A 24,129-nucleotide genomic window follows, 5' to 3' on the forward strand; every position below is an offset into this window, starting at 1 on the left:
TATATGCCTGTCACAGCAGAGTAGGTTATTTGTGAATGGGGTCAGTTGCGGAGCAGTGTATTTCAGCCTGGTCATAGCATGTTCATGGTGTCATTACACCCTCTCAAATTCCCCCCTCAGCCCTAAAACCGGCATGCATCACTGCATCCTCCATCAATATGACCCCAGCTCACTGCACAGGACCTTCAGACGGATTAATTATGCGTGTAAAACTAGGTGCTCCACGTAAGCTGCAAATGAATAGCCCTGAGCTATAGAGACCTCTGCTTGAGACAATGACTTCTTTCTACATGGTAGACGGTATCCCTCTCTTGTGCTTTTACAGTAAAACAGACTGCGACTCCCAGGCACAACCCTCGTTCAGGAGACTGGCTTCTTCTGTGTTTGCTCAAGCTCAAAGTATTTGTACTGCATACATAAGATTAAGCATGACAGTCAAACTCAAGCCTACCATGCTGATATGCCACGGTTAGACAATTGTAGAATTCCAGGGAGTTTGAGACTGTGTGTGCGTGAGCTCTGTGTAAATTTGTGTGTCTGGGAAATTGCCATTTTTGGCACAGCAGTCTGAAATGCCAGCAGTGTGTCTCAGGGCAGGCTGGAGTGCGGGGAGGGGGGATGTGAGGGCCCCTGAGCTGGGAGCAGACGAAATGGCTGGGGGAAACACACTGCAGTGTGTTACAAATGGGAAGCACCATATTGCAGTCCTTTCCATATGGGCTCCTGTTTTTTCCCCTTTCCTCTAAAGAGGCCCCCCTCATCAATGGCACCAGATGCTCCTCGTACCGCTCATCTGTACTGGAGACCATTAGAGATTGTGAATATCTGCACCCTGCAAATGTAATGGAGATAGCTTGTGGCATAACTGGCTCATCTGAGCATACTAAATGAGTGCAGAATAACGTTGGACTTCTTTATTATGCTCCACAGTCAGATGAGTGCAGGGGGTGCGTGTACAGCTCTGGGCTGAGGCTCATAACCCACAAGTCAGCTGGAGGGACTAAACTCAGGTCATCTGGGCATCTGTATAATTGGATTGATTGCACTTTGATTAGGGGAGTGGGAAATACACATTTTAGAAAGCCTAAGTTTACATACAGATAACTCGGTAAGCTTTTTAAAAAATCACCACAGATATCGACATGTTCAGCTCATTAGCAGGACACATATATACATATATACATATGTGTGTGTGTTATCATTCAATTATTCATTAAATGCAGTCCTTTTAATTCCAAGTCGGTTTACTCTATGTATCATGATATCATTAGTGAACAAGGAACATATCTGATGTGCAAGTGCAAGTGTCATTTTATGACTGGTTATGAAAGAAATAATCATTTTGGATGTACCATAGCTGTTTATACAAACTACAGTTTGTCTGTGTGTCTTCTTCTCAGTCATGTTGCAGGCATTGATGTGTCTGCCAGGAAATCTTGGCATTCACAGCTTCTAATGGTCTAAAAGAAACAGCTGCACAGAATTAAACAAAGTCTCTCTGCTGTAGGTGGAGAGCAAATGACCTCATTTTGACAAAAAAACGAAGAAAAGTAAGAAAAGCCCCTCTACGGGCGGCTTACGCCAGAGCCTGTGACTTTGCGTCCACTTACACTGAGAACTCTCCAGCGCCAAACACAACATCTGACTCCTCAGGCACTCTGAACACCGCGCCGCTTTGGGTCTCCCGCATCCAGATCTTCCCGTAATGAGTGAAGGAAGTCACCGTTTGGTGTGGCGAAAGCTTGACTGTACGTTACATAACCGTTGTGTAGAAAATGTCTGGGCTCCGTCTCTGGAGGCAGCCGTGTGTAATTGGCAAACAGTACTGACTGAATGATGATCGCCTCATTTTTTATTCTTAGTCAAGGATAGGAGTTGGCTTGAGGGCGCTTTGTGAAGTTTCCTAGCCAACCCAGATCCCTGGGAACCCAGAGTCTTCGCCCTGTTTTATTAAAACTTCTCTTTATCAATTATTCGGATTAATATGTTACTGGAATTCTATTCTGGATTATAGGCTACATGTATTAAAAGTTAGGGGCTGTAACTATTGTAAAGGAATGCGTGGCTATATGTGTACATTAAAACGGAATGAAAAGGAAACATACAGCTACTTCTTCAACTTCAGATAACTGCTCGATCAAATCTAATAACTGCTTTAACTCAGTTGGTGGGAAATCCAGCATATAGGGTCGATCCCCTGTATCAAGACTAGGGGCTGCTTGAGTAGGCTATGGTATGATTCATTGTAGAGATTGATTTAGTGGAGTTCGTAATCTGTTTGTAGTCCGTTGCTAAAGAATATTCAAACAAATCAGTCTCGGTCAGATATGTTGATCAGCACCGAGTTAATGAATAAATAATAACTCAGGATTATAGGAAACGATAATTAAACTGGGGAAATTGCGTAATCACAGGTGCATAGAGGGCATACGTAAATTTTTAACTACCAAACAAACAAAACAGCGAAAAATAAACCTGAAGACAACGGAGTAAACTGTTCTACACTGGGCAAACGCGCCGCGCGCTCTGAACCCTGGCGCAGCGGCTGTGATGACAGGGAGGAATCTCACGGCGCTAGGACCGTGGTTTTCTGCGCACACTGATCCTAGCGCTGGGACCTCCGCTCCAACAAAACAGCTCGAAGCCAGTGAAGCTGTCAGCTGCAGCGAGAGGCATCACCGGAGCTACACCCCCCACACCCGCCACCTCCTGCTCCAGCTCCCTGCCCAGACCACAGCCAAACCCAATTCATCTTGGCTGAGCTTCGGAGCCCTCCTTATGGGCTCACAATGCGCAGGATTCGGGCCAACGCCATCGCAATTCTGACCGTCGCCTGGATCCTGGGCACCTTCTATTACCTGTGGCAGGACAATAAACCGCACACCTCCCCGTCCTCGGTGTCGCAGACCCGCGCCGCCGGCGGCAGGGGCCATGGTCAGAGAGCGGCTGCGGGTCGTGTGGAGATTCACCGGGACGACAGGACGATCCCGCTTATTGTAAGTAATTCATTGAGGCAAATATAAGAGGGTGTGCGAGACGAGGGGTAGGGAGACTGCGGTGCTAAAGAGCTGGCGCTGCAGGGGAGTGTGTGTTGCATGTTGATGCGCAGTAATCAGTGTGCTGATGCATTGCAGGAGGTGCGTTTTGATTACCGCGACGCTGAGCTGCACGTCATTGCGCTCTGCAAGGTAAAACAAAAAGAGACAGGAGAACTGTCAGTGGCTTGGAGTCCCCCGTTTTCGTCGAGCTTTCATATAAAACATGTATGTTTATGAACTGAGTTTATCCAGCACTTGTGCGTCGTTCTCTGGTTGCTTGCAAGATCTCAATTACCCATAAGAAGCTTTCCCTACCAATCATGTAGGTTGCCAAGTTGTAAGCCCTGATCCTCTGTGCATGCATTCGTGTCTCATATGTACTCTTCTGAAATAAATTGAGCCAGTGTTAGGAAAATGCAACTTAAATATTTTTTTAAATCGTGGAAATATAGATTTGCGTGAATTCTTGAAGAGGGAGACGTAATTTACTGTGTTTAATTTTTTAATCTCATTAACGTCTGTGTTGTCATCTGTGGATTCTCCATGTTTGTTGCTCAACGTTCGGCGGAACGCTGCACTGGTATTCTCTTCTCGCTTGGAAGGATATTATATGCAGTACTACGAACCAGACTTCACTCAGGCAATATATATATATATATATTTATTTATTTATATATGTATATATATATGTATATAATCACGAATGCAGTGTGTGTGTTATATGTGTAGTAACTGCAATATAAGCATATGTTATACATTCATTTGCGACCTGCAGATATGCGGCTTACATGTTTTTTTGTTTGTTTGTTTTTTTCTGCAGAAATTGTCATTCTGTTCAGAGAATATATGGCTTACTGTAAGTGGTCTGTTTTGCTTGGTGTCTTGGCGTTGGAGGCGATAACACTATTCAGAGTATGGTAAACACAAGCAATAGATCTGAGTATTTAATTACCTCATCAGGAAAGACTCAACCCGTGGTCTATAATTCTTGATCGACAGTTTTATTCAAACCATAAATAAGGCATTACACTTCTCACAAGAGTTATAATCTAGCTATAAAACACGAGAAGTGAATGATCTAGGTTCTAACAATTAAACCACTTTTCCTAAAGAACTTTTACAAGACCGTCGAAAACAAGTCAACTGTGCCTGCAAAGCCCTCTCGTGAACTCCAACTACGAGATGAACAGAGAGCGCCGATGTCCTGTCTGGCATTCACATGACAAATTCTGCATTTGGGCAGAAACATTTGAAAAGCTTACAAACTGTCCTGTATGCTGGTATACTAGTGTTGCCGTTCAATACAGGCATTTTTTGAGAGTCAAAGAAACAAGGCTCTTTATGACAACTTTAAGTACTATTGAACTGATTTTGTGGTGAAAAAGTCACCATATATCCTGTGGAGCTTTTCTCGGTCAGGTCATTTTAACCTTAAGATAGATCTGGTGCAACTGCAGAGAAACCAGGTCATCCTGTGGTGTAGGTCTCAGGCCATCCTCAGCATAAGCTAATTTAGTCAAGGTCCTAATATTGGAGATGAATTAAATTCTTCAACTTCTGATTATGCTTTAACTAAAACCTTGAATTGGAGTGTCTGTCTTATGAAAGACAGGAAAGAAACATCACTGCCACATGCACAAATATCTGTAAAATGCATGTGAAATGCATGTAGCATCATAATATTTGTGTACTCCTGGCAGGGCTTTTTGTCAAACAATTAGGGATGAGTTAATATTTTTAAACACAATTTGTATTACTTAACCCTGTAGCTAATTTGGTAACAATAGTGTAACTACATACCACTACATATTATCTTAATTTCACTTCACTGCTATTTATTGGGTTCAACATGTTAGGTAAGTAATTATGTGTAAGAGTATAACTACATGCCATTGCAGATTAACTACATTGTAATTATTAGTTACAACATAACTACACCAGTAAAGTGCAACTTAATTTACAATGTAACTGACCACTGTGACACCGACATCTGAACCAAGCCTGAATCTTGAGAGGAGCTCCTTAATCTAACTGAATTACGGCATCACCGTGACCATGGCCTGTAGCTCCATAGCAACAGTGTGGGTCGTCTCCGAAGACACATGCCCCCTGGTAACATGACTCATGTTTGCCGTGTAAGGGACAGGAAGTGGCCTCTTCAGTTTTCACAGATTTTCTGTGGACCATTTAACTCCTGCAGAAATAACTGTGACAAAGTGAATTGTGACTGAGGCAAGGCGAGTTTGACTGTCTGAACTATGGGCTTGACTGCTTGATCACAGATGACATGATTTAAAACTTGTAAGCCATTCAATTATTTGCATTAATTATATTGACTAATGTAGGATAGGTCAGTATCATTAGTTGGTATGGCAGTCTTTACCCCTACAAAGCACAAGATTGCATCCTATGGGTGAGCTCACCTGGGAACTTATAATTTGGAATCCGCTACACCAAGTGAGAAGAACTGAGACTGAAAACTGTGACAGATGAGTGCGTTCTGTCACAGTTTAACGGGAGCTATGTTGCACAGATTGAAACAATGGGCTGCAACTCAGAGCCCTCGGGTTGCTCCAGCCTCAAACTTTGATATGGGATCTCTCCTTTTACTCATGGCTGTGACGATGCTTTGTTTGTCGAGATCTGAGGGAATGGAGTTAGGGAGGGCATCTGTGTAGCTCCTTAGCCGATAAACCGTAGAAAAAGGTCACACGCTTATCTTCTGTTACTGTAGATTTTTGAACGCTGCCTGGAGTTTCTCAAGTTGTTAAATAAGGGATGTGCTGCCTCATTTTAATGCTTGAAACATAAATCACACCGCTACATAAGGTAAACGTAAATCATGTTTACCTTTACCTTAACGGGGTAATTGAAATCTTTTCAGTTTGATGCGAATTTGATCATTTAGATGCAGGCGAGATGGATTTTTTTGGACGGTGCGGTGCCGGAGACATTATGCTGCTTATCCTGTGTTCTGCTTCAGCAGAAGGTTTTGCCTGCCCTTCGCATCGCTTCCTCCATGTTTTCGCTTTCAGGTGTTCTGTGCATTGTTGACACAGTAAGGGACATTAGGAATTAATGTGGATTGTGTGGCCACCAATGTTCCACCCCAATCAATAATGCTGTTGAGCGTGTATGATTCAGTTGTTTTAACACAAGTGATGACACAGTGGAATTTCCAGTGTTTTGGGCTCCCATTCTCCCCTCTCTTTCCTTTCTTTATCTCTGTTTTGTGCTTTCTTTCTCTCCATCTTTTTTCTTTGCCTTTCTTTGGTGTTCTCTCTTTTCTCTTTTGCTCCACCCTCACTCTGGAGCCCCTGCAGCTGGGTGCAGGACTTGGAGGCCAGCTGTTTTGTAACCATGGCAACTCTGCTATCCCCCGCTATTCTTTTTGTAACCATGCTGTAATTTGATTTGGGCTTGTTATTGGGAGTGTTGCGTGTGTTTCTCATGTACAGTAATATCTTACAGTTTATGTTTCCTAGTTAAGTCAGCCCGACCCCTGAACTCTCTCCACCGCGTCTCAGTTCTGAGTGTTGTTAGAGGGGCTCCTTAATGCTTAGAGCACAGGCTGAAATAAATAAAACGGCCACTCTTGGAGAGTTCTTTAACCCTGTAGCGCTACTGAGGGTGGTCACCTGGAATCGGTTGGGTGTTAAGAGGTTACTGGGTGCTAAATGAACTAACCCTCCCATTGACCGCTTGTGTCCCTATACGTTTAGGCCGAGACAATTAACTCTTCCCTGTTAAAATGGGCCAAACCGTAGCCATGATGAGTCACCGTAATGCCATGTGGAAAAGCTGTGAGCCCCAGATGGCTAAGGGTGGCTCCTCTCTGGCAGTGTCTCCGCTGTGTTTGTGTGTGTGCTCTGTGCTCGTCTCACTCTTGAGTTCCACATTCCGGCCCTGTTTGAGTATGGCACAACTGTCTGACCCCAGTCCTGTCCCAAACTTTGACCCTGGAAACCTGTTTTTTTTTTACAATTTAGTTTCTCCACCTCAATGTCTTTTTTCTTCCTCTCTGTTATCTCTTTGTCCCCTCTCCCTCCTTCTCTTCCCTTCCTCTGCAAAATTTGTTTTAATGGTAACACTAGCATAAATACAACCTAGCAATTTAAAAAAAGTAAGAAATCAAAATGGGGGTGAAATGCCATTCTGATTCTGTAAGCAGGTATCAAAGCCACTCCCATAGCAAAAATGGCAACAAATTTCAGTGTACACACCATGTTTCCTTCCTTCTTTTTCCATCTTTCCTTCCATTCTACTTTCCTCGCTTTCCACCATCAATTATTAAGATAGAGGAAGTACCCAATGTACCATCCCCATTACCTTGGCAACCTGGTTCCTGAAAGCTAGTGGCAGAGTCGTATGGAAAGAAGCAATGTGTCTGGTCTGTAAGATCCCCAGCCTTCCCCTGGGCCACTGTGAAGACATAGACATCAGCCTCTTCTCATACTTTACATAAATAAACACTCAGTCCCTGTGATGGAAACTTGAGTTTCGCATAAGGCTGTATTTTTGGCTCTTATTTATTAATATGCTCTGCCAGTCAGTCCTGTAGTGCTGGAGATAGCGTGACAGTGCTCTTAAAGCATGATCGGAAAGGACAGGAATAATATTGCAAACTGTCTCCACACTCCACACTTTAGTTTGTGGGTAACTAGTGGCACATAAACTTCCTTCATTCTTGTTAATCATACGTCTTTATCTGCTTTTAGGTAGAGTTGAGTACATATAGATGTCTGCATGGGGTTGGAAATAAACTTTTTGGTTTGTATTATTCCATGCCAGGTGTTTGAGACTGGTAGCATGTCCATCTTTGATTTTGCTTAACTTACCCAGGGTGATTCCATTTAAGGTCAGTGTTTCTCTTTTGTTCAAGTGGGATTTACTTCAAAGGGGATTTTTATAAAATGGCGATGATTTCTGAACTTGGCAGAAAAAAAAACCTGCAGGTGATTTTTCTGATTATACTTTGAAGAGTATTCCTTGGAAAATATGTACCTATTTCTGGAATACATTTAATTTAGAGTGTGCATTGCTTTAATTGTCACAATTTTACAATTTTGCATTTCCAAAATAGTCTTAATCACATTATGAATTACCTTAAAGCACAATTTAATCTGATTAGAAGAAAATATTTGCAATTTTCCCCTGTTGCATTTGTCATGTAAGCAGCTGAATATTAAATTCTCATCAGTGCATCTTGACACATATGATTGCCTAATTTCAGCCTTGCACTTGTTTTTTATAAGTCTAAAAATCATCCTTGCTTTCAACAGTCTTTTGAATTCACGATCTGTACTTAAAGTCTGTCCATCACTGGTAAGATTTCTTCCATACCAATCTGAGTGCAGTCTGAGTCTTAGCCTTGAATCCAGCTCGTATTTACATTCAGCAGCCTTAAAATCAGACCCATGGCATCGTCGTGTTTTTATTTCCTTTAATCACGAGCTTACTGCTTTGTGTTTCATGTCCTTGATAAAGGCATTATTCAGAACTCTTCCAGCCTCGCAGTTTGTCCTCAGGGTTAGAACACACTTCACATGAGGTGTCCTCAACCTGTTCCCCTCTGCAGCTTGTTCCTGCACACAGCTGTGTGAGGCAGTGTCCCTGCGCTTGATGTAGCTGAACGGGCATGTGTGGAAAATGTGAAATTTCATGCCATCTGTAATTGCACATAATTGCTCATTTCATTGCTTATTTTGCAAGGAGAACAAGTATGGTCATTCGAATGATTAGTCAACTTAAAACTGTGTGGGGAGGTTATTTAAGTAGATTTTAAAAATGTGTCTCAGTTTATGATTCTGTATTTTCACTGAGTTATGAAATATAATGGCAAAGAGCACACTTTTCAGAGTGTTAATGGAGGAGTTGTGTGTGATAGTTTTGATAAAAAGCCAAAAGGGTCTGTTTGTCACTGTTTGTGTGATGCATAATGTGTGATGAGAAATTTGAGTTATGTTTTCCACTTCCTTGATATTGTGGTCAACGGCCGACAAGCAACACAGGATGGCCAAAGAAAACACTTGAGCTATTTGATGGGTTCTGAATCAGAAGTAGAGGGAAAAGTTGATATACAGCAAGCATTGACAACAAATTTAGCATTTTATTTCCAATTTTAAAATGGACAAATAATTGCATAGTATTATAGTATTTCTTGCTACTATGCAGCTTAAAAAGTTGTATAGTACCTTTAAAAAGCTTCTGTGAGTTTTTTTTTTTAATTCAAGTCAAAATTGTAAAAAAAAAAAAAATTGCCCAAGCTTTGTGGATCATGTAATTTCAGCTATATGGTATTGACACAAAAGACCATTGACCAATCCATGCAGCCTTGATTACTGGGACTCTGGGGAGGTATTCCCCACAATTTCATTGGCTTGATCCTACAGAATTCCCCATTCTGTAATTGGCTTGGCTTTACTGCGTTTATTTTACAGCATTCAGCACATGGTTTGCTTGCCTGTACAACATTCCACACATTATGATTGGCTGGGCTATACAGCATGCCCCACTTTGTGATTGGTTAGGCTTTACAACATTCCCTGTACGTTGATACATTGTCTTGGAAAGGATCTGTAGACTTATGGATTCTGAATCTTTTTAAGCGCGAAATCATTTCTAATCTTGTACATTGAGAATTTAAATACTTCCTTTCTGCTGCAGTCAGTGTTTTTTACTCTGAGATGGAAAGTGAGGTCATAATGTCTGTCCAAAACCTCGTCGTGAGCTAAGCCTTTCCCTGACAGATCATTAATAACACGGAGCTAAAGAATGCAGCTCCTCCTTTCTCCTCCCTTTCATTCTCTCCTCACTCCTCATTTTTCTATCAAATTTATATATTTTCTCTGCCTTTCTTAACTTTAACCCTGTTTGTTCCTCTGTTTCCTCCTGCCTTCTATAGTATTTCACCCACTTGTGCTTTTCAGGTCTCTTTATCTGATTGAGCGGGACCAGCTCCCTCATTCCTGTGTCTGGGGGTTGGCACCATCAGTCTGCTAGAAAAGTTGCCCAAACCAATATTATGAGACCTTATTAACAATGACATAATAATAGCAAAGAAGAAACTGGGAAAATTTGGATAATTTTCCCTCTAAATGAGGTGACTCACTGAAGCAGACATATGTTATTTTCTCTTTTGTGACGTTCCTTACTGTGGAGATCTGAGTCCACTGACTCTACTGATGTTTCCAGGTCAAGAACCAGTTCGCTAGGAGAGTTCGAGATAATAGGCTCCTCCCTCCAGACTCAGAGGGAGCATTTTCCTCTGACTTTGGTTTCTGACCCCCTGGCTCCATTCTCTGTTCCTCCAGGTGACACGGCCTCCACGGGGGGAGCATGGGGGGCAGCAGGCGGGACACTTCGATGAGAAGGCGTATCTGTCTGGGAAGCAGCTGAAGGCAGGAGATGACCCGTACAGAGAGCATGCCTTCAACCTGCAGGAGAGCGACCGGTTGGGCAGTGAGCGTGCCATCCGAGATACACGCCACTACAGGTAAACCGCACGAGCACATGCATGTGCGCGCACACACACATACACACACACACACACACACACACACACACACACACACACACACACACACACACACACACACACACACACACACAAGCATCAGTTTACAGTTAACATATACAGTATACTCCTCACCGCATGGAACACACCCATGTACACGCACATTACTACAGGCAAAACGCAAGACCTTCACAATCAGCTCAAACACAGCTGTATGTGGTCCATGGGCACTTGCAGATCTCTTCTTTATCTCTCTACAAACTTGTTTTTCTTTCCAAATAAAATAAGCTAAGTGGTGCACTGCTCTATGGTGACACGTAGACAGTGGTACGGAGCACAGCGTGGACCCATCACTCCCATCCCTTCGTGGAATATTCTACACATGCAGGGCTCCATAGTTATTTCATGCGTGGCCAACATAGACCATATATAACTTCATCATGTCATATCATGTCTGTCATATAAAAGTCACAGTTAATTATGGAAAAAAAAGCATTAAAGGGTGCAGAAGCAAGTACACTCTACACAGTTGGCACAGCCTCACTGATATCATTAGGCACTTTTCCACTCTAAGAACCAGAGCCAGGTGGAATTAGAACAGCCAATCGCAAGCCAAATAGCTGGCACGCTTCCCAAGTGTACTTCAGTTGTGTTTCCTTTCCTTATACAAAGCTGCTCCTGGTCAAGCACACCCTTCAACAAATACAATCAGGGCAGAATAAGACTTTTGCAACTAGTGAAAATGATCAATCTAAAATATTTAACATAATATGTATTGTTAGATTGCTAGAACTGTAAATTATCCTTTTTCTAAGTAGTGACCTGTTAAAGCTATTGCTTACTGTTGATGTTCCTCTGTTTAGCCCTCTCTGTCTATGCTGATCTTTGAAGGGATGGACTATTTTAAGATTGTGAGAGCATCTTTCAAGGTGTATTTTGATGAAACATCCAAGATTTAATACTCAGTACTCCATAATCAATTTAAGAGTATGCATTTTTCTAAAAAGTGGCATTTGCCTTTCAGATTTTACTGGTAGGTTCCCAAAAAAATTATACTTTTCACTTTCGTCTGATTGGCTGTGCCTGCCAGTGAGCAGGACAGCTTCACTCACAGCACTGGCTCTGGTTTTGCTCATACCAGCTTTGTTACAGGGCTGAAGCAGTGTAGTTCCCAGTCGTATGGTTCTTGTTCAGCCTGACAGAAAAGACAGTGGAAAAGAACAGGTGGAACCCTGGGATCCTCACAGTTATGCCTAGTTTAAGTCTTTAATGGTGGACAAGCTCCGGTTGTCTACGCTTTGGTCGAATTAGATGCTGGCAGAGAACAGAGAAACTTCCACCATCAGGCAATAGGCCGTGTGTAACACCCCCTTTTCAGTGATCCCCTGCCCCCAGCAGTGACACAGCAGGGGAAACGCAGACCGTTTTTCTCAAGTGACAGAAGGAGCTCTCTGTTTTTCATTAGTGTGGTACAGGCTGGAGACTGGTTCGAAACTAATAAAATGCAGGAGATACAGCTAGGAAAATGCTAGACTTTCACCTTACTGGCTTACTGGTTCTCCTGTTTGGTTTTTAAATACTTTAAACAGTGCTGGTATTATACCTTCATCCTAGATGGTAGTCAGAATGTAATACAATGTTAGTTTTCTGCAGGCTTTCACTGAATTCTGGTTGGACCCTTCCTGATCAAGTCTTGAAGCATAACATTGCAAAAACAGATTGTGAAAGTCCTTATAGAGCATTGCTTTTCTGTTCATTCTTTTGCCACAAATTCCTCGTTAGATACAATCAACGTGTAGCATCTTTTCAAGATGGTTTGTTTTACATCCTGTAGGTGTGCATCGGTGAACTTTGACCCCGACTTGCCAGCCACAAGTGTCATCATCACATTCCACAATGAGGCACGGTCCACACTTCTGCGCACCATTAAAAGGTGGGGAACGCTGACCTGTAGGAAGGAAGGAAGGAAGAAAGGAGCGGTTAGAAATTGTCGCTGACTGCATAAGCATTGTGCATTTTTGCTCTTGGGATTGGGGGAACCAGAAAAATAGCTTATTCTCTTTCTCCCCCTCATTTAGTGTCCTGCTGCGGAGCCCCGCCTCCCTGATCCAGGAGATAATCCTTGTAGATGACTTCAGCACGGACCGTAGGTGTCTCCTCTCTGAACGGACACACAACAATGCTTGCCTGTGTGTGTGTGTGTCTGTGTGACATACTTCATTTTGTGTTTGGTATTTGTGTGAGATTTCATCCCTTGTAACAGCCTGTCTGTGAGATGCTTTAGGCATCTTGGTTTTGTAACCCAGGGGAACAGATTGATTGTACAGATGTAAAAGCAGCCTGTCTCTGAGCTACACTGGTGTGAGCGATGTGTCTCTGAGCCGGCCCCTGTCTGCAGGGTGACCTCTGACCCCTCTATCCATCAGACAGGCTGAGATACAAGGTAAAAGCAGCAATGCTGGTTCTTTAATGGAGAATTTTAGTGTTTCATTTATAATGTCTGTGCCTGTTATTGATGATACTGTTGGGCCAAGCCTTACCTCTCTGAGGTGTCATCTGTCTCTGTTATGTTCAGAGAGGCGCACTGTGGTTCCGAGCAGAACTGCAATGACAGAAAGGCAGGACTGAAGTCAGTGTCTGGTCATGGTATAATGGGAGATCCATCACCGTGCAGGATCACACATCCCGAGAAATGAAAACCGCATGCATAACCTACTTTGTGGAAAGGGCCGCCTTTGGATGAAAACTCGAAGAGAGGATTAGTCATGTAGGCTACGCAGGGGCCAACAGCAATATGCCTCCTTTTCCATATCTGGGAAACACAGGTTTACAATGGGATGTTTGCACAAGTTGTGTTCGCATGAGAAAAAAAAAACTGAGAAACAAAAGTGAGGGTTGTTAACTGACGTCCATTTTCCCCCTAGGTAGGAGCGAAGTCAATTAAGCAAACAGACTTTCTCCCTCTCCGTGCCACTCACCCTAATTAACACCATATGAGTCTGATATTCCGCCCATCATCAGGGCCCAGACTAGCACAAATTGGAGGGGTGTCAGAGTTCACCCGGCCCGTGCGGGGATGTCCCAACAGGAACTCGCAGAGGGCGTATTGACATCAAAACAAGTTGCTCTGATAAGTGTGTCAGCGCCAGGGCTGTGCAGGCTGTTAGATGGCACTGCCTGTCAGGAAATGGAGAGTGTTGGGAGGTGGCTAGTTTCATTAACATCATGTTCAGGACGTAACAGTCCGTTATTGCATGGCAGGGATACAGTGAAAGTGGGGACATGTAGCTAACACTGCAGTGAATCAGTAGTGCAGGAGGGATTTTTCTTTCTTTCTAAAGCCTTTTAATTCTGTCCTTAATAAAAGTGAGCAAGCTATTCTGTTGCTAAATTGAGGCACATGCGGTAGCACAGTCCTGACACATGCCACCCCTCACCCCCCCAACCTTGCACCCCTCATTGACGAAACCTGGTTGTCATGACGCCAGTGAGGTATGAGTCCTGTGCAGCTTTTCAGGAGGCAGAGGGCTGCTATTCTAACAGTAATCCAGTCAAATCGCCTCCCTGTAGCTTCCTCCCACCATCTGTCTCCTCTTTACTTGCAGAGCTGTGAGGGAACACACACAAACACAAACACACACACACACACACACACACACACACACATTTGCATGCATACATGTAAGCACACACACGTGCACTCACACACTCACTCACCCACACAGGTGTACACACCTACATATACATATATGTATTATAAACACACATATAAACACACACACACCGTTCACATGCATCCACACATTTGGACATGTTCTCATACCTACGCTCACTCATACACATGTCATCTCATGAATATACACATACAAACACACACAAATGGATATGCACAAATGCATGCGCACAGAGACAATTACACAGGCTTGCATGCACCCACACACAAACATTCACATGCACACTCATTCACATCCATATGCCAGCACATACATATGCGCACACACACACACACATTCACAGAAACACACGTGTACACATCCATATGCACTCACATATTCACAGGAACACACACACACACACACACTCACATGCTCTCTGTGGATTAGCAAACTCGTCCATGCCTAAGCCTTTCCGTTTCGGATGGCTTCCAGTGGGGCTCTGCTTGATTTGAGCAGAGAGGTTAACACAAGATGAGATCACTCTTAATCCTTCAGTCAAGAGTCGCCTTGCTGATAGGCTACACTCCCTGCAGTGCTCTGCGTGTGTCTGTGTGTATGTATGTGTATGTCTGTGTGTGTGTGTGCGCGTGTGTGTGTGTGTGTGTGTGTGTGTGTGTGTGTCTCAGTGTGCACATGCATGTGTGCATATCCATTTGTGTGTGTATGCGTGTGTGTTTGTGTTACCTGTGTATATGTGTGTGTATATCCACACTGGATGTGGGAACATTTCTTCGGTATCAACCAGGGATATAAGGTGAAGTTTAAAAATGATAAGTGGATGCATTCAATGCAGCCAATTTGTGTTGTCAGTATATATCTTTTTAAACTGGCATCTTAACTGCTCTATATCCTTGTTTGCAACAGGGAGATGTGTGTCTCTGTAGAAAGCATGCAACATGTGTTTGTGTGTCTTCCTCGCCCAGTCTATATCACTTGGGAAATTGTGAGTGTAGGTACAGTGTTTGCAAATGTGGGTGTCATTGGTAACGTTCAGCATTGTTAACACTGCTTATTAGCTGTGGCTGTAACCTACTCTTCCCTGACCTCCTTAGCTGAAGACTGCCAGCTGCTCACTCAGATCTCCAAGGTGCGCTGTCTGAGGAACGAACGCAGAGAGGGTGAGTGTGGCCAACATCTGCGCTGGAGGCCTGGGGAGAGGGGAGAGGCAAGGAGAGGGAAAGGCAGGGAGCGAAGAGAGGAAGAGGGTGGGAGAGAGGACATAGGGAGTGGAGGGAAGGAGCTGACATTGAGGGAGAAGGAAGCTGTGGACATGTGTTGGGAAGGTACCGTAGCTGTAGGAGAAGGTGCGGCTCCCTGTTGGGTGCTCACAGTGGGAAACACGCATGTTGGAGGTGCCACTGTGTCACCCCTTCCCTTACTCTTAAGCTGACCCTCTCACCGTCCGTCTCTCCCTCTAAGGTCTGATCCGCTCCCGGGTTCGTGGAGCTAGCGTAGCCTCCGCGTCCATCCTGACCTTCCTGGACAGCCACTGTGAGGTCAACACGGACTGGCTCCAGCCCATGATCCAGAGGGTGAAAGAGGTACAGACAATGCCCACTGTCTCTCACGGACACACAGTTGAGCTGTACAGAGCACAGTCATTCCTCTAGCTCCCTCCATGCAGCTCTCCTGCCCTGCTGATAACACAGACAACTGCTGTCCTGCGTCCAGTGAAATGCATCCCATCACCACTCCCTTCTCTCCTCCCAAGTATACAGTACCAGTAAAAAGTGCGGACACACCTGATTATGGTAACATGAACATGCATTCAAAGAAATTTTGATTTAAAGACTTATGCTTACATGCTTGAAATTTGTTTCTTAGTCATCAACCTCACTATTTATATTTGTCTATGTATGAATTTCTTACCCCCCCAAAAAAATTTTTTTTAATATTTTTGGCTTTTTTTGAAGAATCTAGTTTTGATTTGTTCATAACACTTTTTTTGCTCACTGCATAATTCCATTTGTGTTATTTCGATGTTTTGATGTTTGCACTGTTAAAATAAAATAAAATAAAGAAATAAAAATGTGTCCAAACTTTTGACTAGTACCGTACCTTCCCTTATCCCCTCTCATCCCTAAAGTGTACTCTAACCCATTCCCTCTACCCTGCTCCCTCTCCTTCCTCTACCCCTACAGCTAACTCACAGCTCTCTCTGACTCCTCCTCTGTTTGGCTTGCACCAGTCATTTCACTGCACTCAATTATGTCAGGACCTGGAAGAGCAGTTTTTTTACACTTCAAGTTTAGGATATGAAACATACAGTATTAGTTCATGTCCCTGCTGTGCAAAGCATGGTGAACTAATCTCCAGCAGGAGCCATTTAAGGGACGTGAAAGAGAATATTTAAATAATTACACTCCCACTGACAAAAACAAAAGTGTTAATTAGTGCCTCTCTTGGATAAATACTGCTGCCTTTCATCTCAAGTGTGCAGGACTGCTGTGCGCTTGCCAATTCAGCCTCTTCAGAGAGAGAGCGAGAGAGAAAGAGAGAGAGAAAGAGAGAGGGAGAGAGAAGGACAGAGAATAGGCCTTCATAGTACCTAGTAATTGAAATGTAAATTTTTATTCTGTGATTTTAAAAGCTGGTTAACTAAATAAATATATAGTTAAAGGCTGTGCTGAAAGTGCTTGCAGAAGTCTGGCGCAGTAATGTTCCTTTCACTCCCTCACACTGATATAAGTGCAAAGAGTTCACCGTGAGTTCAGCCTCTCCAGGCGAACATCAGCTTTAATTGGAAGCTGTCCCTTTAATTCTCCTGCCTTAACTGGCCCCCCTGGTCTGTTTACTCTGGGTATCATGTTCCTTGGTGCTGGGGTCACCATTGTCACCATCGTTAACCCCCTGTAGTCAGGTTTCTGCACGTCCACAGTCTTTGCCCATGTGTAGTTTATGGACACGTTCCGATGCATGATGTTCAGCTTTTCTACAATAAACAGAGCATGACATCATCTGAATTATGCAGAATTAATTTCTAAATATTGGCTTGGTAAAAAATACATCAGTGACACAAAAAAGGTTTATGGAATGTTTTGGCTTCTACATTCTACACAGCCGCAATCACAGTGATGTCAAGGAGTAAGAGAACGTGTGAGATTTTTATGCGTTGCTGTGAAGTAGCATGACAGTGCCGGGTGCTGTCAGAGCTCATAAAAAGCACAGCAGCAGCTGTAGGTGTGATGGGAGCGGATGCAGACTAACCCGCCCTCTATCCCAGGACCACACGCGTGTCGTCAGCCCCATCATTGATGTAATCAGCTTGGACAACTTTGCCTACCTGGCAGCATCCGCAGACCTGAGGGGAGGTGAGTGCAATGTCAGATCAGGTCTCTGCTCTGCTTTCAGGATCTGAGTAGTGCAGCATGGATGCCACATTGATGTCTCTCTCTCTCACTCTTATTCCCTCCCTCCCTCTTTCACTCTCTCTTTCTCGCATATTTTCCTTTATTGGAATGACTCATACTACAACAATACTACTAAAAATGGGGTTACAAATGGGGAAAATATGATACAGTAAAAACTACAACAGCAATAAAGATGACTGTGTTTTACAAACTGATATAAATATTAATGCTGCTATAACACATTTTAAAAAGAAAGATATATAAGGAGGAAAAGGCTACATGAACAAATGAAAAAAAATCTCTAACCCAATTTGCCTCTCTTTTTCTCTCTCTGGCTCAGGGTTTGATTGGAGTCTGCACTTTAAGTGGGAGCAGATTCCTATTGAGCAGAAAATGTCCAGAACTGACCCCACACAGCCTATCAGGTGATTCTGTCATTGATACCTCTGCTGTTCAGCCTATCAGCTTCACTGCCACTTGTTCCTCTGCTGTTGTGATTGTGCATGACTGAATGCCGTGGCTGTTCCCTTGCAGGACTCCGGTCATCGCTGGTGGCATCTTTGTGATGGACAAGAGCTGGTTTAACCATCTGGGCCAGTATGACACTCACATGGACATCTGGGGAGGGGAGAACTTTGGTGAGTAAAGAACAACTTGTTCTGTGTTTCATGATTTCTCTCCCCTTGGAAAATAATCATCACCGTTGTCGCCAGTTAGTTCTAGTGATTTAAAGCCACCACATTTCAGAAATGAAATAGGTACTGGCTGCAGCAGGGCTAGACGTGGATCTGTCGAAAAACAAAGTCTCGTCCAAATGATCCTGTCCCAGCATGTCATGCCAAGACTGCCATTTTGGAAAGATTTGCCTGTTTGCAGTCAGACCCTTCTCGAGATATCAACAGAGAATAAGCCTGCCTTCTTTCTCTCAACTCACCTTGGCCCTGGGCCAAGCTACTGTGATAACAGGGATTGGCCTGCATGCTCTCATTCCAGGTCAGTTTGCTTTGAAAATGCCCCCACATGTAGCTGACTCACAGCTCAGGCAGGTCAGGAGAGCTGCAGTTATGTCCTAATGATACACCACAACGCGCATTTTGACTGACTGATGCATACACTGTAAGTGTATCCTCTCTCATATGTAATTTGTCAGTGTCAGAACTGAAAGAGTAGAAAACCTGGAGCCATGTGTTTAGAGCCGCAGGAGAGTATCGTAAGTGAGTGAGACAGATAACCCAGTGCGGCTTGAACCTTTCAGTGAGTGTATGGAGGAGGAGCGCGGCCACTCGTGGCGAAGAGATCCAGGGCAGGAGCTGAGCTCTCCACCTGTGCTGCATTGTCTCACTGTTCATGACTCACAGTCTTGGCTCCCATGCTGTTTTGATACAGTGCTCAGATATGAGATACACAGGGCATAGACCTCCCAGTGAGGCATCTGAGCAGTCTTCTTATAACCTAAGCTGTCAGTATTTTCTTGCTAATGGTAATATATGTATATTCCCAGGTTTTATTGTATTATATGTCTCCTTTACATATTACATTTTCATCTATTCATTCGGCATTTGACGGTTTCATCCAAAGCGACTTACATAAGTAATGATTTATGCATAAATTCAATTTTTTCATGAAGAGGCCTATATTTTTGAGCATTATCCTTTGTTTTCTCTTTCTTTCTTCACCTCTGTCTGTGCTCTCGCTCCCTCTCTCTGCCTCCGTCAGAGCTTTCCTTCAGGGTGTGGATGTGTGGGGGCAGTCTGGAGATTCTCCCTTGCAGCCGTGTGGGCCACGTCTTCAGGAAGCGCCACCCCTACGACTTCCCAGAGGGCAACGCTCTTACCTACATCAAGTAAGTGGGCTATACTGACAGCATTTAAAAGGACCGCCTGCATCCAGGCATTGCTGTGTGTGTTTATTTGCCGCGTTGCTGTGACACCCTCTCGTTCCGTGTGTCTGTCAGGAACACGCGTAGAGCAGCTGAGGTGTGGATGGATGAATATAAGCAGTACTACTATGCCGCCAGGCCCTCCGCACAGGGCAAATCCTTTGGCAGGTCAGCCTCAAGATCTTTCTTCTCTTTTTCTTTCATCCGCCCTTAAATGTGCAGCTGCTCAAGTGAATGAGATACTTCATCAAAGGCACAGTTGGACGTTTTGTTTTACTGGTTTCTGATTCTTGTTGTCTCCTTTCCTCTCTCCTCCCGTGTGCAGTATCTCAGACCGCCTGGCTCTCCGTCGCAAGCTAAACTGCAACTCCTTCCGCTGGTACCTGGAGAATGTGTACCCTGAACTGAAGTGAGTTTGACTCTGACATCTAGGTGATTGATCTGTTTACTTCCACACCACAACACTTGGACATTAAGATTATTCCTTCCAAAGGAGGAAACAAGCGTCTTGTAAGGGTGGACACTCTTTTACAGTTTTTGTATCTCTCTTATTTGCTGGGGTCTTCATTTTCAGTCTGCTTGTTCTTCACAGGACCAGGTGCCAGTAATATCCATTTGTCCCATCTAAGATTTCCCCTTTTTTCTCTGTCTCTCTCTGTCTTTCCCTTTCTCTCATTTCTCTTTAATGAAATCCACTACAATGAGCTTTACTGGCACATTTTTTGTGTTACCAAAGCAAAGTAAATCAGAACACACTCATTCACACATGGTGGGAGAGAAAGGGAAAGACTCCAAAATGGACAGAACAGTATTGATTGATCCTGCCCACATGCAGAGCGCTCACTGCTTCAGCCTCAAGCCATGACATGTGGCATTTTATTAGGCCCGTGGTGGGGCTGTGTGTCCCTCTCCTAGAATGACTGCCATCTTTTGTGGGACAGTAAATTACGAGAAGGAGGGAACTGCTCATTTTATTAAAGAATATGTCTTTCTCTCTCCCTGCCAGGATCCCAGAGCAGGAAGCAGTGGCCAGTGTGCTTAAACAGGGTGGGCTGTGTCTGGAGTCCCACGGCACAGAGAGCCTGGGCCTGGGGGAGTGCAGGGGCAGCGGGGCCAACTGGCCCCAGTCACAGGTCAGAGCACAGAGAGCGAGTGTGTGTTCCTGTGCCCGTGTGCGTGTGTGTGTGTACATGCATGTGTGTGCATGCGTGGGTGAACATGCTCCAGGAAAGATTTTTCTAATTTTAGAGTCTTGTTCTTTTCTTCAGTAGCCTTGTCCTGAAATTACGCAGAAGTGACCTTTCAGCCATTTCTGCACTGCATCTCTGTCCCTCAGCAGAAGTGGACACTGGTGGAGCCTCTTATTCGACAGCAGGACCTCTGCCTGGCTATCGCTGCTTTCTCTTCGGGGTCGAAGGTTAAGATGGAACCTTGCAACCCAAAAGATGGCAAACAGGTGAGCAGATAGAAATGCTGGACTACAGGGGAAAAGATGATTCTCAAAGATGGGTCAAAGGGACTGGATGTGTGGTTTTACGGGTCAGAAGGAAGGGGAGAGAGCATTAGGAAAAAGGGTTATGTGGGTGGGAATTTTGGGAGAAGGAGAACAGAATTACTCAAAGCTCCAAGGGCTCCAGTGCTATGGAGTAGAACTACCTTGTCCTTGTGGAGACAATCCAATCAGGGGGATTTTTCTCCCAACAGTCATTGGGACCAGGGCCTATCCACTTTGGCCAGTTGGCCTGTTTCCCCCTTCATCAAGGCAAATGAGGCTCCCTTATTCCTTGCTAGATTTTGGACCAGAACCAGAGTGATTTATGACCTCTGGGCTTGCACTGTAACCGAACCATGTGTGAGTCTGTCCTCCCATCTCCTGAGACCATGGACCAGGAAGCCAGTCTGTGTTCCTCTGTTTCCCAGGGAATCTTCCCAGAGTTGTAAATGTTCTGTTTTTTGTGGGCGGGGTCAGACCTCTGACCTCAAAGCTGAGTGGAATTTTGTGACTCGGTTTTTTAATATCCCATATTTCTCCCACATCTAAATTTCATGTGGTTGGCAGTGATTGCTTTCTGTCTTCCATTGTGATAAACAAAATAACATGACAGTGTAGTCAAACCCACAGTCTGGGTTGCAATGGTTAGATAAGCAAACTGAATATTCTGCCTAATTGAATACACTGCCTCATTGCAGCATTTTTACTGAAAAGCCATTTGTACCACGTGTATTCTGGTGCTCATTACGTGTTATGTTTTGCCTGTTGACAGCAGTATGAATGGCAGTGTGTGTATTAGTCAGTCAGACAGCTGGAGAGCATTGGTTCCTTTCTACTCTTGGTCATTACCACCCCCCAACACCACCACCTCGTGCTTCCACACACACACACACACATTCTGCATTCTCCCCCCTTCCTGCTTCTCAGTTATCTCTGCCTCCACACCTCTTGTGCCTCAGTAAAAGCTCCATGTGTTCCCACTCAAGTCTGCTTGGCCCAGTCAGACTCTGTTGTTGTTTGAAGTTTGATACTGATTAATTTATTGTTGGCCTATGGGGTTTAACGTGTCTCTTCTTGAGTGATTTATTTACAATGCAAACTCTGTGTGCACCTCAGATCACGTCCATTCCATTAGGAAGTATCCCAGCAATTTCCTCTAATTTCTGGCTCTTGTCTCGGGTGTGCTTTAAAAAAACAGTTTAGTTTTACAGAATGGTAAAGTTTAGTTTTGTCAGATTACTTATTCCCAGAATTATTTTTGCTGTAAGCAATGAACATGGTGTAACTGTGCCTTATTTTCCAGAGAATACAAATCAAAACCTGATAGAGAAGTCTGCAGGGTTAGAATCACAAACATGTGGTGTTCCCTGTTCTCACAATGATTAAAATAATTTTACAAATCCATCAATATCAGGGGACGTTTTAAAGAGAAACATTCTCTCCCCAACTTCAAGTCCAACACCTGCAGATCATTTTGCAGTACACTGATGTGGGTTTGTTGGGAGCTTGTCTTAATTCTTCCGGGCACCGCTGTATAATTGTGTGGTACATTTACTTTTCTACTGCGCTAATACAAAGACCAGCTCAGACACTCAGCTGATTACTGTAATCCAGAACTGACTGGTTCTAGAGCCCATTTACACTGCCCTCAGTAGAGCACATTCTGAGCCCAGTGGCTGTTTAGGAATGCAGCAGAGGAACAGGGATGTCAACTCAAGACTACTCAAGTCAGGGCCCCACATCTCACCTGAGCATTTCTTTGTTGTTTTTATATGGGTTTCACAGTGCAAATAATGGTTGCTGTTTCCTGACTCCCCCACCCCCCAACTCCCCTTTTTACAGAAGTGGAAGCCGAAGGGTCCTGCTTTGCAGCATGTGGTCAGTGGTCTCTGTCTGGACAGTCAGCCCCCCGCAGGTCCCCCTGTCATCACACAGTGCCGCCCCCAGCTTGCCAGCCAATCCTGGGAGCCGCAGCTGCTCACCTGATCGAAATGGAGGGATGGGTGTGTGTGTGTTTGGGGGTAAATGGGAATGGAAGATTGTTATGCACTAGGACCAAGTGGATCGTGAATGCATACAGTCCGTGCGGGAGGAGCCACTGTCAGGAAGTGAATGTGTCCCAGGAGTCTCCTTTTTGTGGTCTTTTCTGGGATTTCTGGAGTTGTGTGTGATTGAGGATGGGGGTTGGGAGAAGGCATGGAAGTTTTCTGAATTCTCAAGCCCCCCTGAACCACCTTAGAGCTTACAACTGTAATTCCTCACCCTCAACGTGGACATTTTTTGCTCATAGTTTTTATTAGCTGTCTTCAATGAGAGTTTTCACAATTCTTGGCCAAATCGGAGCGTTGTAGTGCTGGCTTGGCATTTGGTTGACTGGTCAGTGACACAGATTGAATTTGGAAACTAAGATATGGATGGATTTCACTGTAGGACGGGAAGGATGTTAAATGGAGAGGTTTTAGATAAGGCCATCTGAAGCACTTTCAGGCACATTGTTGTTTTTTGTTTTTGCATGGCAACCTTATTCCAGACCACACTGAAAGGGGAAAAATGATGTGACCAGTCCAGAGAATGTATTTTTTGTTGTTGTTGTCGTTCTTTTCTAAATGTGTAAATATTTTAAATAAAAACTAAATTCACCTGGGTTCTGATTTAAAAGACAAAAACATGTGTTAACTAAACAATAAAAGTAACATGAACACAAAATTCTAGAATTGTTAAATGCCATTACATATTAAACCACTGATGTATCCTGACTGAAGAAGCCACATTATTTGACATGGATTTTTTGCAGTTCTTTATAGGTGCAACTAAGTCCATGTATCCATGTGTATGTGTGTAAATACAGAATTCCATCATTCTTCAGGAAACATTAGTCCTCCTTAGTATTTAATAGGGACACTGCAGGAGATATCCTATTCTGTAGTAACACAATAACATTGTCAGATGTTTTTAGGGGTTGGCTGTGTTGTACTGACACAGTCCCCTACTGGCCTTTCTCAGTTCACTTGGCTGAGCAGTGCTGGACCAGTGTCATCACTCCGTGTGGAAGCCCAGTAAGGATTTGGTAATAATAAAATGCGACAATGATTAACACCAGATGATGCAGTGCTTAAAGTGTGACAGCTAGCCAGGTCT

At 44.0% G+C, this 24,129-nt stretch overlaps 1 protein-coding gene across 2 annotated transcripts; it reads left to right on the top strand.

Annotated features, from left to right (window-relative positions):
* Positions 1-2,515: 2,515 nt before the first annotated feature.
* Positions 2,516-23,571, top strand: galnt16 (UDP-N-acetyl-alpha-D-galactosamine:polypeptide N-acetylgalactosaminyltransferase 16). Of its 2 annotated transcripts, none has more exons than XM_036541981.1 (15): positions 2,516-2,996; positions 10,352-10,533; positions 12,389-12,487; positions 12,633-12,700; positions 15,323-15,388; positions 15,690-15,811; positions 17,494-17,581; positions 17,961-18,045; positions 18,155-18,258; positions 19,337-19,463; positions 19,575-19,667; positions 19,825-19,908; positions 20,506-20,632; positions 20,836-20,955; positions 22,834-23,571. In XM_036541981.1, exons 1-15 carry the CDS (start codon positions 2,790-2,792, stop codon positions 22,975-22,977), a joined length of 1,716 nt encoding a protein of 571 aa, XP_036397874.1. In that variant the 5' UTR covers positions 2,516-2,789; the 3' UTR covers positions 22,978-23,571. The 2 variants fall into 2 exon arrangements, with proteins under 2 accessions (XP_036397874.1, XP_036397875.1); XM_036541982.1 differs by having other exon boundaries at positions 20,839-20,955.
* The last annotated feature ends 558 nt before the right edge of the window (positions 23,572-24,129 follow it).

The sequence above is a fragment of the Megalops cyprinoides genome, chromosome 12 (genome assembly GCF_013368585.1).
Source record: "Megalops cyprinoides isolate fMegCyp1 chromosome 12, fMegCyp1.pri, whole genome shotgun sequence".
NCBI lineage: Eukaryota > Metazoa > Chordata > Actinopteri > Elopiformes > Megalopidae > Megalops > Megalops cyprinoides.

Excerpts from the sequence above, each read along its gene's own strand:
- galnt16 (XM_036541981.1), top strand. The coding sequence starts at position 2,790 with ATGCGCAGGATTCGGGCCAACGCCATCGCAATTCTGACCGTCGCCTGG. Across the intron at positions 2,997-10,351 it reads ACAGGACGATCCCGCTTATT|GTGACACGGCCTCCACGGGG; the intron begins GTAAGTAATTCA and ends CTGTTCCTCCAG. Across the intron at positions 12,701-15,322 it reads AGATGACTTCAGCACGGACC|CTGAAGACTGCCAGCTGCTC; the intron begins GTAGGTGTCTCC and ends TGACCTCCTTAG.